The sequence below is a fragment of the Ranitomeya imitator genome, chromosome 10 (assembly GCF_032444005.1).
Source record: "Ranitomeya imitator isolate aRanImi1 chromosome 10, aRanImi1.pri, whole genome shotgun sequence".
In the NCBI taxonomy this organism is placed as follows: Eukaryota; Metazoa; Chordata; class Amphibia; order Anura; family Dendrobatidae; genus Ranitomeya; species Ranitomeya imitator.
Genome location: NC_091291.1, coordinates 130,922,629 through 130,937,743, shown reverse-complemented (window position 1 = coordinate 130,937,743; position 15,115 = coordinate 130,922,629). Strand labels below are relative to the sequence as shown.

Genomic DNA, 15,115 nt, shown 5'->3' with positions numbered 1-15,115 from the left:
GTCATTATATGTGGGGGGCTGCCTTTTCCTTTGGGGAATTTCTCTGAGGCGAGGTAGGCTTTATTTTTCTATCTTCAGGGCTAGCTAGTTTCTTAGGCTGTGCCGAGTTGCATAGGGAGCGTTAGGCGCAATCCACGGCTATTTCTAGTGTGTTTGATATGTTTAGGGATTGCGGTCAGCAGAGTTCCCACGTCCCAGAGCTCGTCCTATATTATCAGTAACTATCAGGTCATTCCGTGTGCTCTTAACCACCAGGTCCATTATTGTCCTGACCACCAGGTCATAACAGTTATCTACTGTATATAGAGGTGTTATCATTCATTGTACAGGAGGAGGAGGAGGTGAGCTGTGACATCACCTATTGTGAATGGTGGATCCTGTGTTATCTACTGTATATAGAGGTGTTATCAGTCATTGTACAGGAGGAGGAGGAGGTGAGCTGTGACATCACCTATTGTGAATGCTGGATCCTGTGTTACCTACTGTATATAGAGGTGTTATCAGTCATTGTACAGGAGGAGGAGGTGAGCTGTGACATCACCTATTGTGAATGGTGGATCCTGTGTTATCTACTGTATATAGAGGTGTTATCAGTCATTGTACAGGAGGGGGAGGTGAGCTGTGACATCACCTATTGTGAATGGTGGATTCTATGTTATCTACTGTATATAGAGGTGTTATCAGTCATTGTATAGGAGAAGGTGGGCTGTGACATCACTTATTGTGAATGGTGGATGACATTTGTTTGTCCATTTTATGTTTCTGGAAATGCAGCGGACTTCACCCTGAGGTGAGGGAGACGTGTCCATAAAGTGTCTGTAACTACAGTGTACTTTTGTGAATGATTTCTCACCGTGACACGTGCTGACTGCGAATCCTATGCGCTTACGTGCACGGTCAAAAACAACATAAAAGCCCTCCATGATGACAGCTCCCATCACTGTGCCAGTGGAAGACTGGGATACCGCAAACTTATAGCAGTCATCCTGAGACGTAGCGATATCCTCCACGGGGCGCAGGTATTGCTGCGGAGAGAAAAAAAACCTGATGTATCACATACATTTCTTAAAATCAAATGTATCCATCAAATGTCTGAAAGATGAATGCTACTGAAAAAATGGCCATATCTGGTGGGTTGATATTTTCCGCTGTCACTATCTTTCATCTATGGATGAGACTGCGCTTTAGTAATTATTTTCCCATCATTCTGTGCTGAATAAAGAGGGACTATCAACAGGTCAAAAGATGCCAGTTTTAGCTTACGTTTGATTCCCGCTGTTCCCCTGAGTATTCCAGTTTGTTTGTTTTGGTTTTTTTTAATCTACCATTCAGTTCCAGAGATATGGTCTTTATTAGTGCTACTTTTTATGGTCTTTACCCAAGGTGCTTTGCAGCTGAAAGACACGCCCCAGAGGATCCTTTGAGCCACACCCATTTGGAATGATATAAAAAGGGCCGTATCTCTGGATCTGTGAGGCAGATTGAAAAACAAACAAAAGCGGAATACTCAGGGGAGTGGCGGAAATAGAATAATGCAAAAACTGGACACTTTTGTCCTGGTGACAGGGTCAGTTGAAATGATACAATTTTGGCTGTGGTACAGTTTAAGAGCTTACTGCATGGTGTTTAGCATTGAGTTTAGTGCAGAGATGTAAGCAATACCGGTAGCTGTAAGCAGACAGACTTTTGCAGACTTGGGCACTACGGTGGCTCAGTGGTTAGCACTACGGTGGCTCAGTGGTTAGCACAGCAGCCTTGCAGCGCTGGAGTCCTGGGTTCAAATCCCATTAAGGACGACATCTGCAAGGAGTTTGTATGTTCTCCCCGTGTCTGCGTGGGTTTCCTCCGGGCACTCCGGTTTCCTCCCACATTCCAAAGACAATACTGATAGGGAATCTAGATTGTGAGCCCCAAAGGGGACAGCGATGATAATGTGTGCAAACTGTAAAGCGCTATATAAAAATAAAGATTATTATTATTATTTTGCGTAGCTCAGTTACCCCTTACTTCGGTCCTTCAGTGACTCTGCCTTGGACAGTCCATGATGGCTTCATCTATAGGATACTAACCTGCGGCAAAATGGTGATGCGAAAAGACTCGTTGGTAGCTTCGCCCATCAGATACAGGGAGATTACAGGGAAGATGTTCCACGGCGTTGTACCTTCCTGCCAGCACACCAGCTGTTCTCCCAACCAGAAGCCATCAGGGAACTTCTCCGTCTGACAGAAGACAATAAACGGGATATAAATCAATATATCACATATATAAATGCCTTTTAAAGGGATTCTCTGAAACGTTATGATTGATGACCTTTTAATCCATCAATATCATCAGACTTCATCCACTCCAATCAGCTGATTGAGCAGACCGCAGTGCATCAGAAGTGGCGCACCAACGTACATTGCTTAGAAATCCCCTCCCATTCACTTAATTGGTGGGGGTGTCAGACCCACTCTGATTTAATATTGATTTATTAATAATAAAATACCAGATTACCCTTTAAATAATAAGGCCGGGATCACACACCGCGAGATACGGCCGAGTCTCGCTGGTTAAAACCAAGCTCTGGCACCGGCACTCCGGAGCGGAGCGTGCGACCGCATAGCAATACATGGAGCCGCACGCTTTGCTCTGCTCTGGAGTGCCGGTGCCAGAGCTTGCTTTTAACCAGCGAGACTTGGCCGTATCTCGCTGTAGTGTGACTCCGGCCTAATTGGTGTCCAGAAATGTGGTTTATTTGTCAATGCGTTGCGAAGTTCAAAACTTCATCACAATGTCATTATGGTTTATCCTGATGAAGAAATTTTGAACTGCGAAACGCGTCGACAAACCACATTTCTTAACTCCATTTTGGTTATGGTACATGCATCTCTTCTGTGAAATGGAGCCTGAGCCAGTATGTATGTTTCAAGATAAGGAGTGTGAGGAATGTCTTTGACTTAGAGATAACAGAGACATGAAGAGGTATTACACCTTAACTCTTCAGCTGGGTATAGCCAGTAGTAACTTTAGCCAGAGATGTATGTATGCTATGCCAGCCAATATGTAGACATAAGCTGAGCAAATTACATTGGTACAATGTATGTCCAGAAAAATGCCCATATAAACACTGACGTATGGTGCAATAAAGAGAGCTCTGCCTTGATGCTCAATGTATCAGCGTGGCTCTTCCGTGCACATACTCACATCTTTACAATTTAATTTGAAGCAGGCACAATGTCCCACATTACGTGGCAGTGACAACTGGCAGCACAAAATTAGCTTTTGTGTTCATACTGTATCTTCTGATCTTCTGATGTATATCTTTACATTGCGGCATCACACTAATCACGGTGCTGGGGATCATGCAGGTAGAGGATCGCAGGCCGGACTTCCTATATGGCCACTGGGTCAGGGTTTTGTGAAACATTTTGCTCAACTCTATTAAGTTGCCATACGCCATCTGGAACTCTTTTATGAGAACCATTAGTTCCCCAAGAACTGCACCAAAGACAACCCATCCGGACTTCCATCCAGCGGGCATGAAATACTGATGAACAACAGGTGACTTCTTTTCACTCCTGCTTCAATTATCACTCACCGAGGAAGCAGCTTTAATCATTTTTACAGCTTCATCAAACACCCTCTTTGGCAGGCGAAGGTTTGTGGTTCCACTGTCGACGATGCTCTTATCATAGTTGTACTGAGAATATAGAAATGTGGAATCAGATCTTTACTGGGAAAAAAAAACCACTTTTTTAAAGCGCTCTTTTTACCTTGTACCCGCACTCCTATCTCTTTCTGAGCTGAGCTGATTGATATATAACTTTCTGGTGAAAGCGTTGGTATTTTATCTGTTGAAATCTCTTTTATCTATGGTGAGGAGTCCAGTGGGCGGTCCTAATCAGTGACCGCCCACTGGACTCCTGTAGTAAAAACAGCAAAGATTTAAATGAATAAAAAAAGTTACATTTAATGTTTTAACCACGATACTATATAACAATCTATGCAGCAACTCCTGCTTTATTACAGGATCAGACTGTAGGTTCCCTTTAAATATGATTTTAAAGGGGTTGTCCAGTAAAAACAAGTTGAACTAGTTTGCTCAACTCTCGTCGTTAGTAGCATGACCACCGTGACGCTCACCTCTTTACAGTCCATCTTCAGATCCTTTTCGTTGATTTCGATCTTCACAATGATGACCTCGTAGTACCACTCCTTCCTTATAGGTGTGTACCATATATTACCTACATACAACGATGGGTCGATCCCTCCAATGACCTAGAAAAAGAAACAGTATAAAAAGAAGAAAAATAAGTATATAACGTGCAACTCCTGGAAGACAATGCCCACAACACAAGCTTTAATGCACGTCACCGGAACCCAGTAACGGGAATATTACCACCGAACTCACCATGCTTCCTCCCACCGAGGCCGACGTGTTCCCCTCCTTGATGGGGTATCCTGTCCCACACAACTGCAGGGAGAAGACATTGGGGACCCGTGTCTGCTTTACAAGAGAGTCAAAGAATGGTTCCAGCGAGTCGTCAGGCTGGAAGAAAACCAGGGTGTTAATTTCAGGAATACGTCATCCTGTATGTTGAAATCCAGGTGCAGTAAAACGTTTCAGATTTTGCAGCAAATCCGCGCCAAATCAACATATCCCGCATAGAGCCTTCGCTGTAGATCTTACTATGACCTTATTTTTTTTTATATTTTACCTTTAGAAATGGGTCCATGGTTGCCTTCAAAATAAAAGAAAGATACTCACCTACCGAATGTTAGCCACTTCTCCGGACCGCCTTGATGCGGAATGTCACTGCTGCAGCCAGTGATTAGCTGCAGGGTTCATGTGACATTACCCGCCAGAAAAGGAGGAGAAAAGACTAGCAAGGGATATGGGCAGCAGTGAAAAGGAACAGCAGGGTCCAGTGGGTGAATATTATTATTTTTTTAACACTTTGGGCCCATTTTTAAACCAAAATAAACTTTAACCCCCCAGATATTAATGGCAAAAAAATAATGGTAAATTAACATTATAATAAAATTCTCAAAGTCCATTTTAATCAGACAAGTGTTGTTGGTTTTAACAGGTTGCACTTGTACCCTATGTTTTTCTATGAGGCCGTGTACATGGCCAATTTTTTTCTTGGACCACAAAAACAAATCACAGCATGCACGCTTAGGCCGTGTGCACACGCTGTTTATTTTTCGCGTTTTTTCACGATAAAAAACGCTATAAAACCGCAAAAAAAAAGCATACAATGAGCATCCCATCATTTAGAATGATCCAAATAAAGCAGAAAAAAATAGAAGTGCACTCACCGGTCCAAAAAAATGAAAATCCTTTATTCAGAACATATGCAGGTGACTAGAGGGGAACATGGAACGGAAGGACGATGGCCGTTTCGCGCTGCTGCGCTTCTATGGGTCATCAGCGCAGCAGCGCGAAACGGCCATCGTCCTTCCGTTCCACGTTCCTCTCTAGTCACCTGCATATGTTCTGAATAAAGGATTTTCATTTTTTTGGACCGGTGAGAGCACTTCTATTTTTTTCTGCTTTATTTGGATCATCATGGACTTTGATTGTGCGCCCGAGTGTCCTTGTTAGGCTTATATGGCGTAGCAGCGCTAATAATTAAATGTGGCGGCATTGGGCAGATATTAGTAGCGGTGCCGTGTATCTTTTTCTACATGAATTCATCATTTAGAATGAATTCCGCATGTTTTGTGCACATGATGCGTTTTTTTCCACGAAAAAAAACGCATTGTGGTAAAAAACGCAGCATGTTCATTAATTTTGCGGGTTTTTTTTTGCGGATTTCCCACTATAAAATGCATTGGGAAATGTCTGGGGAAGAAACGCATCAAAAACGCGCAAAAAACATATGCAGATTTCTTGCAGAAAATTTCAGGTTTTTCTCAGGAATTTTCTGCAAGAAATCCTGAACGTGTGCACATAGCCTTAATGCTACTGGGTTCATCACCAAACTCTTCTGTACAGGAGGGAATCGTTACTATAAGGGAGCCAAGGAAAGTTAATATATGTAGAGAGTTTTTAAAACTTTTTGAAAAATATAATTTTTTTTTTCTATGCGCTTTTGTCTAACTCACCCGTGCAATCTCGGCGTATGCAAGCCCCAAAATTCCTTCCCAGTTGGAGCCATTGATGAAGAACTTATCGGAGTCAGTTATGGCTGCAATGTTTGCTGTGACGGTGACGTTGGGGCCATGTGGGATTGTAACCAAATCTGTACCCAATTCTCCCTCCCATTTTCCCTGAGTGTATGGAACATACACTCCTCTTCGGACATCCCGGTACGTCCTAGACCTGTAAACACAAATCAAGAGAAATAATACAAGCTTTGTACGACTCGATACAAAGATTTAATCACTGATCCAATTTTCATTAAACAAAAATATTACCGTATATATATTTTTTTAGTTATTAAAGGGTTATTTCCCATCTTCATCCATGGATACTGTTGGATAGAGCTCATAAATACAAGCGTTATTGCAATTTACTGCTTGTTAAAATTTCCAGCCGTTCTTGAGATATTAACACTTTTGTTAACAGCTCATTGCCTTGGAGACCGACCACCACTGGTAAACAACAGATCGTGTGGTCGGTCTCCAAGGCAACAGAAGAAAAGTGTTAATATCTCAGGAACGGCTGCAAATTTTAATAAGCATTAAATTGGAAAATTTCTTATTTTTACAAGCTCTATCCATCTATGATGATGGGGAAAACTCTTTTTTTTTTTAAACTAGCTAGTGACATACTTTTCTGGTTTTAGTTTCTGAATTTTTTTTATTCAGTTTCCTGGAGTCTGGTTTGTAGTGGTTTACATTACAAGGGTCAAAGACAGTAATAGACTGACTCTGGCTCGTTGATTTCTGGAGGAAAGTTTTCTAGGCATGCTCTGTGTGATCTGTGCAGAGGTCATGGTGCAGAGAGGGGGAGGAGGTGAACTGTGACATATCAATACGAATGTAGTTAATTCTGCACTGGCTCCAACCTTCAACAGTTGTATCTAAGGCTATATCCCCAAATGAATCCAGTTTTTTAATGTAACACCTATGAATATCCTCACCATCCTCATACTGCAACGACATTATTTACATAATTGCTACATATTAATTAATTTGGTGCCACATATGATAAATGATTAGTTGTTTCCGATATCCAGCGCCGGTACGGACAGCGACAAGCGCGACAGATGCTGTTTGCTATGGTTTCCATAACTACTTGGCACGCCATCTGTCTCATATCAGTACCCGGATATTTTAACTCTTTGAGTGCCTGACAATCAGAAAATACACACAAAAAAACAACCTGCGCTCCTCTAGCGTGACATTAGGTGTTCTCTATATTAATGTAACAATTCAAAAAAAAAAATACCGAAATGGTAACATATATAACGAGACCCATATCCACCCGGAAAGCAATGTAATAGTGTAATTTTTATGTCTATTAGATGCCAGTGACAGCGCTAATGAAATTCATGTCTCCCTATGAGAGAAGGGATGAGAGAGAGGGCTCCATGTTGGGAATCAGGGGTCCATAAAAATATATTGGGATGTATAAACCAAACAACTTATCTTCTCCCTGCTGAATGCTCATCTGGAACAATATGATCAGTCTCTTAAAGCAATTCTGTCACCAAATTTCACAATATAAACTGCATACTCTATTGAATAGATCTCTTAGACCAGATGAGGCTGGCATACTTATTTTTACTCGGACTCCCATGACAGCACGACGAGAGAGGGGATCCGCCCATTAGGAACAGGAAACCTACAGATACAAAAGGGCGGCACCTCTCCCTTGCCTCAGTTGGTTTCCTGTTCCTGAGGGGACGGGTGCCTACAGAAGGGCCCAGGCCGGCCGGCCGAATACGGTAGCGGGGGGGTCTCCTACCTCGGCCGGTGCGGAGATCCCTGGAGACGCCACGGTGGTCCTTGCTGGATTGCATGCGGTGGCGTTCGCAGCAGGGAGCGGAGTCCGGAGGATTTCCTGCCTCCATCAGCGTCGGCGCAGGTAAGTAGTCTCCCATTGGTGGTGCAGCGGTACGGCATGGCTGCGGGTGTCGGGCTCAGGTGGTGGGTGAGCTCCCGGAGCACTGCGGTCCCTCTCCGGCGTCCTGCACCGCTCTCAGCGCGTGCTGGAGCGTTTCCGGGTGCAGTGACGTGGGGGGGCGGAGCTAGTAGCCGCTTCCGGGTCGCCGGACGTCTGCGCATGTGCGGTCGTTCCAAGATGGCGGCGCCCATCGCATCTGAACGCCGGTTTGTCCGCAAGACCTCCTGCCCTCCCTGCTGTGTCCTAGGCCAATAGTGACAGCGCTGGCCCATCTGCTGACCGGATCCAAGGGGGATTTAAGCAGGTTATGACGATAGAGCCCTGCTTTTGGTCGTAATTCGTCATGGAAAGTGGTGGTGAGCAGCAGCAGCTGCCAGACGAGGTGCGTCAGAAGCCCAAGCAGAAAGATAGAAGCGACCAGCCCAGTCGTAAAAGCTCATCCGAGCAGGGATCCAGGGCTTCGACTAGTAAAGAACCCCCTCGTATTCCGGTACTTTACTTTGGCGCACGGGTAAGTGATCTACGTGAAAGTTCACTCTGTGACGCAGGCCCCTTATACTTTATCTTTCCAGGGGAAGAAGAGTTCGGACAAATCAAAACATAAGGAGTGTGCCCTCTGTGGAGTCCCCTTACCTGATTCTTGTTCTAAAAAGTTATGTGCCCCCTGTATACAACAGACGGTGAGGTCTACAGGAGTGGTGGGGTGGAAGGGACTTTAGGTCAGATAGTAGTTATCACCTATATTGTCCTCCCCTAGGTAGCAGAGGAGTCTGTGAGTGCGGCAAACCTAAAGGAAATGATCCGGTTGGAAGTGAGGGAATCACTACGGTCCCTATCCCAAGCGGAAGACTCGAAACATAGGACCCCCTGGACTCTAATTCTTCAGAGGAAGAAAGAGAGGAAAATGCCTATCTCTCTAGTCCTTTCTCCTCTTCATCGGATGAGGAGTCTGGACGATTCTGTCTACCCTTGGATAAGATAGACAGAGTAGTCAAATCAGTTAGAGGCACGATGGGTATAGAAGAACCTAAACCACAGCCCTCAAAACAGGAGTTGATGTTTAGCGGATTGGATCGTAAAAAACATAGATCTTTTCCGGTAAATGAGAAGATCCAGGACTTGATCCTCCGAGAATGGAAAAAAACGGAAAAGAAGGGGGCCTTACCGCCAGCATTAAAACGCAGGTATCCCTTTGATGATCCAGTTGTGGATACGTGGGATAAAGCCCCTAAGTTGGACCCGGCAGTAGCAAAAGCGTCAAAGAAAGCCTCATTGCCTTTTGAGGATATGGGGACCCTCAAAGATCCTCTGGACAGGAAGGCAGATATCTTCCTTAAAGGTACCTGGGAGATGGCGGCTGGATCTCTCAGACCAGCCGTGGCCGCAACATGTACAGCCAGGTCATTAATGGTCTGGCTAGATCAGTTAGAGTCCCAGCTTAAGGATGGTGCATCCAGAGATACTATTCTGAAGGCTCTACCAACAATTCAGAATGCTGCGGCTTTCCCATCGGACGCATCTGTGGACTCTGTCAGAATGGCGGCTAGAGTGGCAGGACTATCTAACGCGGCTCGCAGTGCCTTATGGTTAAAATGCTGGTCAGGTGACATTCAGTCCAGAACTAAACTCTGCACCATTCCGTGTGAAGGACAATATCTCTTTGGTCCTACTCTGGACGAGTTGCTGGAAAAGGCAGGGGATGACAAAAAGAAATTTCCCAATCTATATTCAGCATCCTACCGCCGACCCTTCAATCGGAGGAGGTTTGGTCGCGGGAAAAAACGCGGGTCCTCTCCCTCCAGAGAGAGTTTGAGATGGGAAGAAAGACGCGGAAGAGGTACGGGCTACATGTTTTGCCGTTCCTCAAGAGATCAGAAAAAAACGGACCAATGACTAGCGATCCCTGTGGGGGGTAGACTGTCAGCGTTCTCCTCAGCATGGCTTGACATTACGAACAGTAAATGGGTCAGAGGCATTATAACGAAAGGTCTAAGGCTGGACTTCGATCACTGGCCTCGAGAAAAATTTAAGTTGACCCCTTTACGTTCCTCCCCCCTTGAGCAAGCAGCTCTAGAAGCAGAGGTCATGAACTTATGCTCCAAAAACATATTGATTGAAATTCCAGAATCAGAAAGAGGAAGGGGATTTTATTCTCCTCTTTTTCTGATCAAGAAGCCAGACAGATCTTTTAGAACGATCATAAATCTCAGATGTCTTAATGAGTTCCTGGTCAATGAATCATTCAAAATGGAAACAATTAATTCGGCAATAAAAATGTTGTTTAATCACTGTTTCATGGTAGTTGTAGATCTAAAAGATGCATACTATCATGTTCCGATACATGAAGACTTCCAGAGATTCCTGAGAGTAGCGGTGTCAATGGGGGGACAGATTCGCCATTTCCAGTTCAGAGCTCTTCCCTTTGGCTTATCAGCGGCTCCTAGGGTGTTTACAAAGCTAGTGGCCGAGGTCATGGCGCATTTACGAGAGTCTGACATCCTGATTATTCCCTACTTGGATGATTTCCTTATAGTAGGGAGCTCAGCAGACCATTGCCTTTCTCAACTAGAAACAGCCACATCCAAACTGGAGCGTCTGGGTTGGATCATAAATTATGAGAAATCTCGTTTACAGCCCCCAAAAATACAAAGGTTCTTAGGACTGTTGTTAAATTCAGAATCCCAACAGTGTTGTCTTCCGCCCGACAAATTGTTACACATCCAGCAACAGGTGTCTAAGGCAATTGACAAACCATCCATGACCCATAGACAGGCTATGTCACTATTGGGTTCCTTAACCTCTTGCATTCCCGCTGTCCGTTGGGCCCAATTCCACACCAGACCATTACAATCCGAGGTGCTGGTTAATGATAGAATTTTACATGGGTCCTTACAGAGTCAGATTACTTTAGGTTCAAAAACTCTTACATCTCTTAGGTGGTGGCTAGACAATGGAAATTTATCGGCAGGAGTTCCCTGGGTGATACAGGTAACACGTATTGTAACAACAGACGCTAGCCCTTCGGGTTGGGGAGCACACATGGATGACATGATAGTTCAGGATCTATGGCCCCCTCCCCTAATATCAGCCTCCTCCAACCAAAAAGAGTTAATGGCAGTAGAACTTTCAGTAAAAAAAATTCCTCATATATCTGCGGGGACATCATGTCAAGATCCTCTCGGACAACCAGGTGGCGGTCGCATACATAAATCACCAGGGTGGAACTCATTCCGAATCACTGATGAGAGTGGCGGATCGTCTGTTCCAGACAGCGGAAAATCATTTCTTATCTTTAACCGCTCTGCATATAAGAGGAAAAGAAAATGTCAAAGCGGACTTTCTAAGCCGCAACACCTTAAGGCAAGGGGAGTGGTCTCTAAACAGTCTCGTGTTCGACCAGATTGTCCACAAATAGGGACATCCAGAGGTAGATTTATTTGCCACCAGGGACAACCGAAAGACAATAAAATTCTGTTCCCTAAATCCCAGGGAGAATCCTCTGGCGGTAGACGCCTTTCTGATCAATTGGGATTTTCGGCTGGCGTATGCGTTTCCTCCACTAGGCCTGATACCCCTGGTAATCAGGAAGATAAGAGAAGATCGAGCCAGAGTTATATTGATTGCCCCATTCTGGCCAGAAGGGCCTGGTTCACTTGACTCAGGATGATGTCAGTGGAGGATCCCTGGGTACTTCCGGAGATTCCAGATTTGCTCTACCAGGGTCCGATCAGCCATCCGCAAGTAAAGAATCTCCATTTAACGGCATGGATTTTGAAAGGGCGTTACTAAAAAGCAAAGGGTTCTCCCCGAGTTTAATTGAGACCCTTATGAAAAGTAGGAAGCAGATAACCACAACAATCTACGCTAGAACCTGGCGGAAGTTTCTGGCCTCTTCTGATTTTAATTTAGAAGAGGGAATACCTATAAAACAAATCTTAGAATTCCTGCAAAGAGGCTTAGAACTAGATCTATCCACTAGTACTCTAAGGGTACAGGTCTCGGCCCTAGGGGCTCTATTTTCCTGTAACATCGCCAATAATTATTGGATCTCAAGGTTCATTAAAGCATCTGGTAGAACTAGACCCATTCATAAGGATAGATCTATGCCTTGGGATCTCAACCTAGTCCTGTCAGCATTGACTAGAGAGCCGTTTGAACCATTACAATCAGCTTCAATTAAGGCCTTATCCCTTAAGACAGCATTTCTTGTAGCAATTACATCTGCCCGTAGAGTGGGAGACATACAAGCTCTCTCCAGGCTTTCCCCTTATACAGAGTTTCTGCCGGATAGGGTAGTCCTCAGACCGGACCCGGCCTATTTACCAAAAGTGTCATCACGGTTTCACAGGTCTCAGGAGATAGTTTTACCATCCTTCCTTCCCAATCCCTCCAACCCTAAAGAAGAACTACTCCATACGTTAGATGTTAGGAGATGCCTGCTAGAATACATCTGTTACCGATACGTGGAAGAAAGATGATGCGTTATTTTTATCTTTCCAAAATCCTAAAAAGGGACTCAGGGTATCAAAGTACACACTAGCAAAGTGGATTAGGGAGGCTATCTCTTAGGCTTATACCGCAGGTGGGGGTCCGGCTCTGCAGAATCTGAGGGCGCATTCCACCAGGGCCATGGCTACATCCTGGGCGGAAAAATCTGGAGTATCAATCGACCAGATATGTAAGGTCATCCCCGTCCACCTTCTTTAAACACTATAGGTTGGATTTGGGGGCTTCCTCTGATCTCACATTCGGGTTAAGGGTGCTACAGGCCATAGTCCCTCCCTAAGGAAGCTTACATCTCTGTAATTCTCTCGTCGTGCTATCATGGGAGTCCGAGTAAAGCATTAAGCTACTTACTGGTAGCGGCATTTCTCGGAGGCCCATGACAGCACCCTTAGTTCCCTCCCTATTCACGTGGGGGTTGCACTTCCTATTAATGTATATATTTCACATATGATACCCAGTTCCAATATATGGCTGAAATTTTGTATATAATCTGTATATAGTGTATATTTTTGTGTGCCACTAACCGCGGTAGTCCTCTCAAGACTCTGAAATACAACTGAGGCAAGGGAGAGGTGCCGCCCTTTTGTATCTGTAGGTTTCCTGTTTCTAATGGGCGGATCCCCTCTCTCATCGTGCTGTCATGGGCCTCCGAGAAATGCCGCTACCAGTAAGTAGCTTAATGCTTTCTGTGTGACCATATCAGAATAGCTGCATAATCCTTTCTGAAAGTTTAATCCCAGTTTTTTGCCACATAGCCTGAATGACAGCTCGGAGCATTGTCCCTCCTCCCTGCTGTTGATGAATCTCCTCCCACCTAAATTGATTGACAGCTCCTCATTGTCCCTCCTCCCTGCTGTCGATGAATCTCCTCCCAACTATCCTGATTGACAGCTCCTCATTGTCCCTCCTCCCTGCTGTTGATGAATCTCCTCCACATAGCCTGTTTGACAGCTCTTCATTGTCCCTCCCCGCTGCTGCTGAATCTCCTCCCACATAGCCTGATTGACAGCCCCTCCTTGTCCCTCCTCCCTGCTGTTGCTGAATCTCCTCCCACCTAGCCTGAATGACTGACAGCTCCTCATTGTCCCTCCTCCCTGCTGTTGATGAATCTCCTCCCACCTAGATTGATTGACAGCTCTTCATTGTCCCTCCTCCCTGCTGTTGAAGAATCTCCTCCCACCTATCCTGATTGACAGCTCCTCATTGTCCCTCCTCCCTGCTGTTGATGAATCTCTTCCCCCCAGATTGATTGACAGCTCTTAATTGTGCCTCCTCCCTGCTGTTGATGAATCTCCTCCCACCTAGCCTGATTGACAGCTCTTCATTGTCCCTCCTCCCTGCTGTTGCTGAATCTCCTCCCACATAGCCTGATTGCCAGCCCTTCCTTGTCCCTCCTCCCTGCTGTTGCTGAATCTCCTCCCACCTATCCTGATTGACAGCTCCTCATTGTCCCTCCTCCCTGCTGTTGCTCAATCTCCTCCCACATAGCCTGATTGACAGCTCCTCATTGTCCCTCCTCCCTGCTGTTGCTGAATCTCCTCCCACCTAGCCTCATTGACAGCTATCTCCTCCCTGCTGCTGAGTTTCTGTCCACTTAACATGTTAAATACTGCTATCAATCTCTGACATCGGCATTTTAATACATGCTAACAGGAAGCGTGCCACAAGACACGCCCATCGGTGTCCCTGTCATATGATCGTGGTGCACCCATGGGTTGTCATGACAGCCGGGGGTCTGCAGAAGACCTCCTGTGCCTGTCATTGTAAATCACCTATGAACGTCAGTGCATGGCTGTCGTCCATAGGAGCTCGTGATTTTTGCTACACATAGCAGTGCTGGAGCCCTGCTACTGTATGTATAGCACAGGCAATCAGATGATCGCAGCTTCAAGTCCCTTAAGGGGACTATTAGGCCGGTTTCACACCTCCAGATAATTCCAGTACCGGAAAAAATCAGTACCGGAATTATCCGTGTCCGTGTGCCCCTACGTTTCTGTGGCATATCAGTGTGGCACACGTGCGGCACACGTGTGCCCACTGGGTACCACACGCACCGTGCTGGGTACCACACGTACCAGCATCTGGTGCTGAAGCCGCGATTCATATCTTCCCTGCAGCAGCGTTTGCTGCAGAGAAGATATATAGAAGATAGTGTTTAAAATAAAGATCTATCTTCCCCCCGCCCTCCCACCCCCTGTGCGCCCCCCCCACCCCCTGTGAGCCCCCCCCTCCCCCCCGCTGTTCTGAAAATACTCACCCAGCTCCCTCGTTGGCTGTCGCTGCTTCCTGTTCTGGCCGCATCTTCTCCTGTATGCGGTCACGTGGGGCCGCCGATTACAGTAATGAATATGCGGCTCCACCCCTGTGGGAGGTGGAGCCGCATATTCATTACTGTAATCGGCGGCCTCACGTGACCGCATACAGGAGAAGATGCGGCCAGGAGAGGAAGCAGCGCCGGCGAGGGAGCTGGGTGAGTATTTTCAGAACAGCGTGGGGGGGAGCGGGGATGCACATAGATCTTTATTTTAAACACGATTATTCATATTTTCT

The 15,115-nt window shown here is 45.6% G+C and overlaps 1 protein-coding gene across 1 annotated transcript in view; it reads right to left on the bottom strand.

Annotated features, from left to right (window-relative positions):
• BACE1 (beta-secretase 1) overlaps positions 1-15,115 on the bottom strand; it is a 50,373-nt gene that overhangs the window by 10,765 nt on the left and 24,493 nt on the right. Inside the window, exons 3-8 of the mRNA XM_069741728.1 lie at positions 6,094-6,310; positions 4,394-4,531; positions 4,126-4,260; positions 3,581-3,682; positions 2,070-2,219; positions 854-1,025 (exon numbers count right to left, since the gene is read on the bottom strand). Of these exons, the coding sequence (XP_069597829.1) occupies positions 854-1,025; positions 2,070-2,219; positions 3,581-3,682; positions 4,126-4,260; positions 4,394-4,531; positions 6,094-6,310 (914 nt within the window). The remainder of the gene's footprint in view (positions 1-853; positions 1,026-2,069; positions 2,220-3,580; positions 3,683-4,125; positions 4,261-4,393; positions 4,532-6,093; positions 6,311-15,115) is intronic.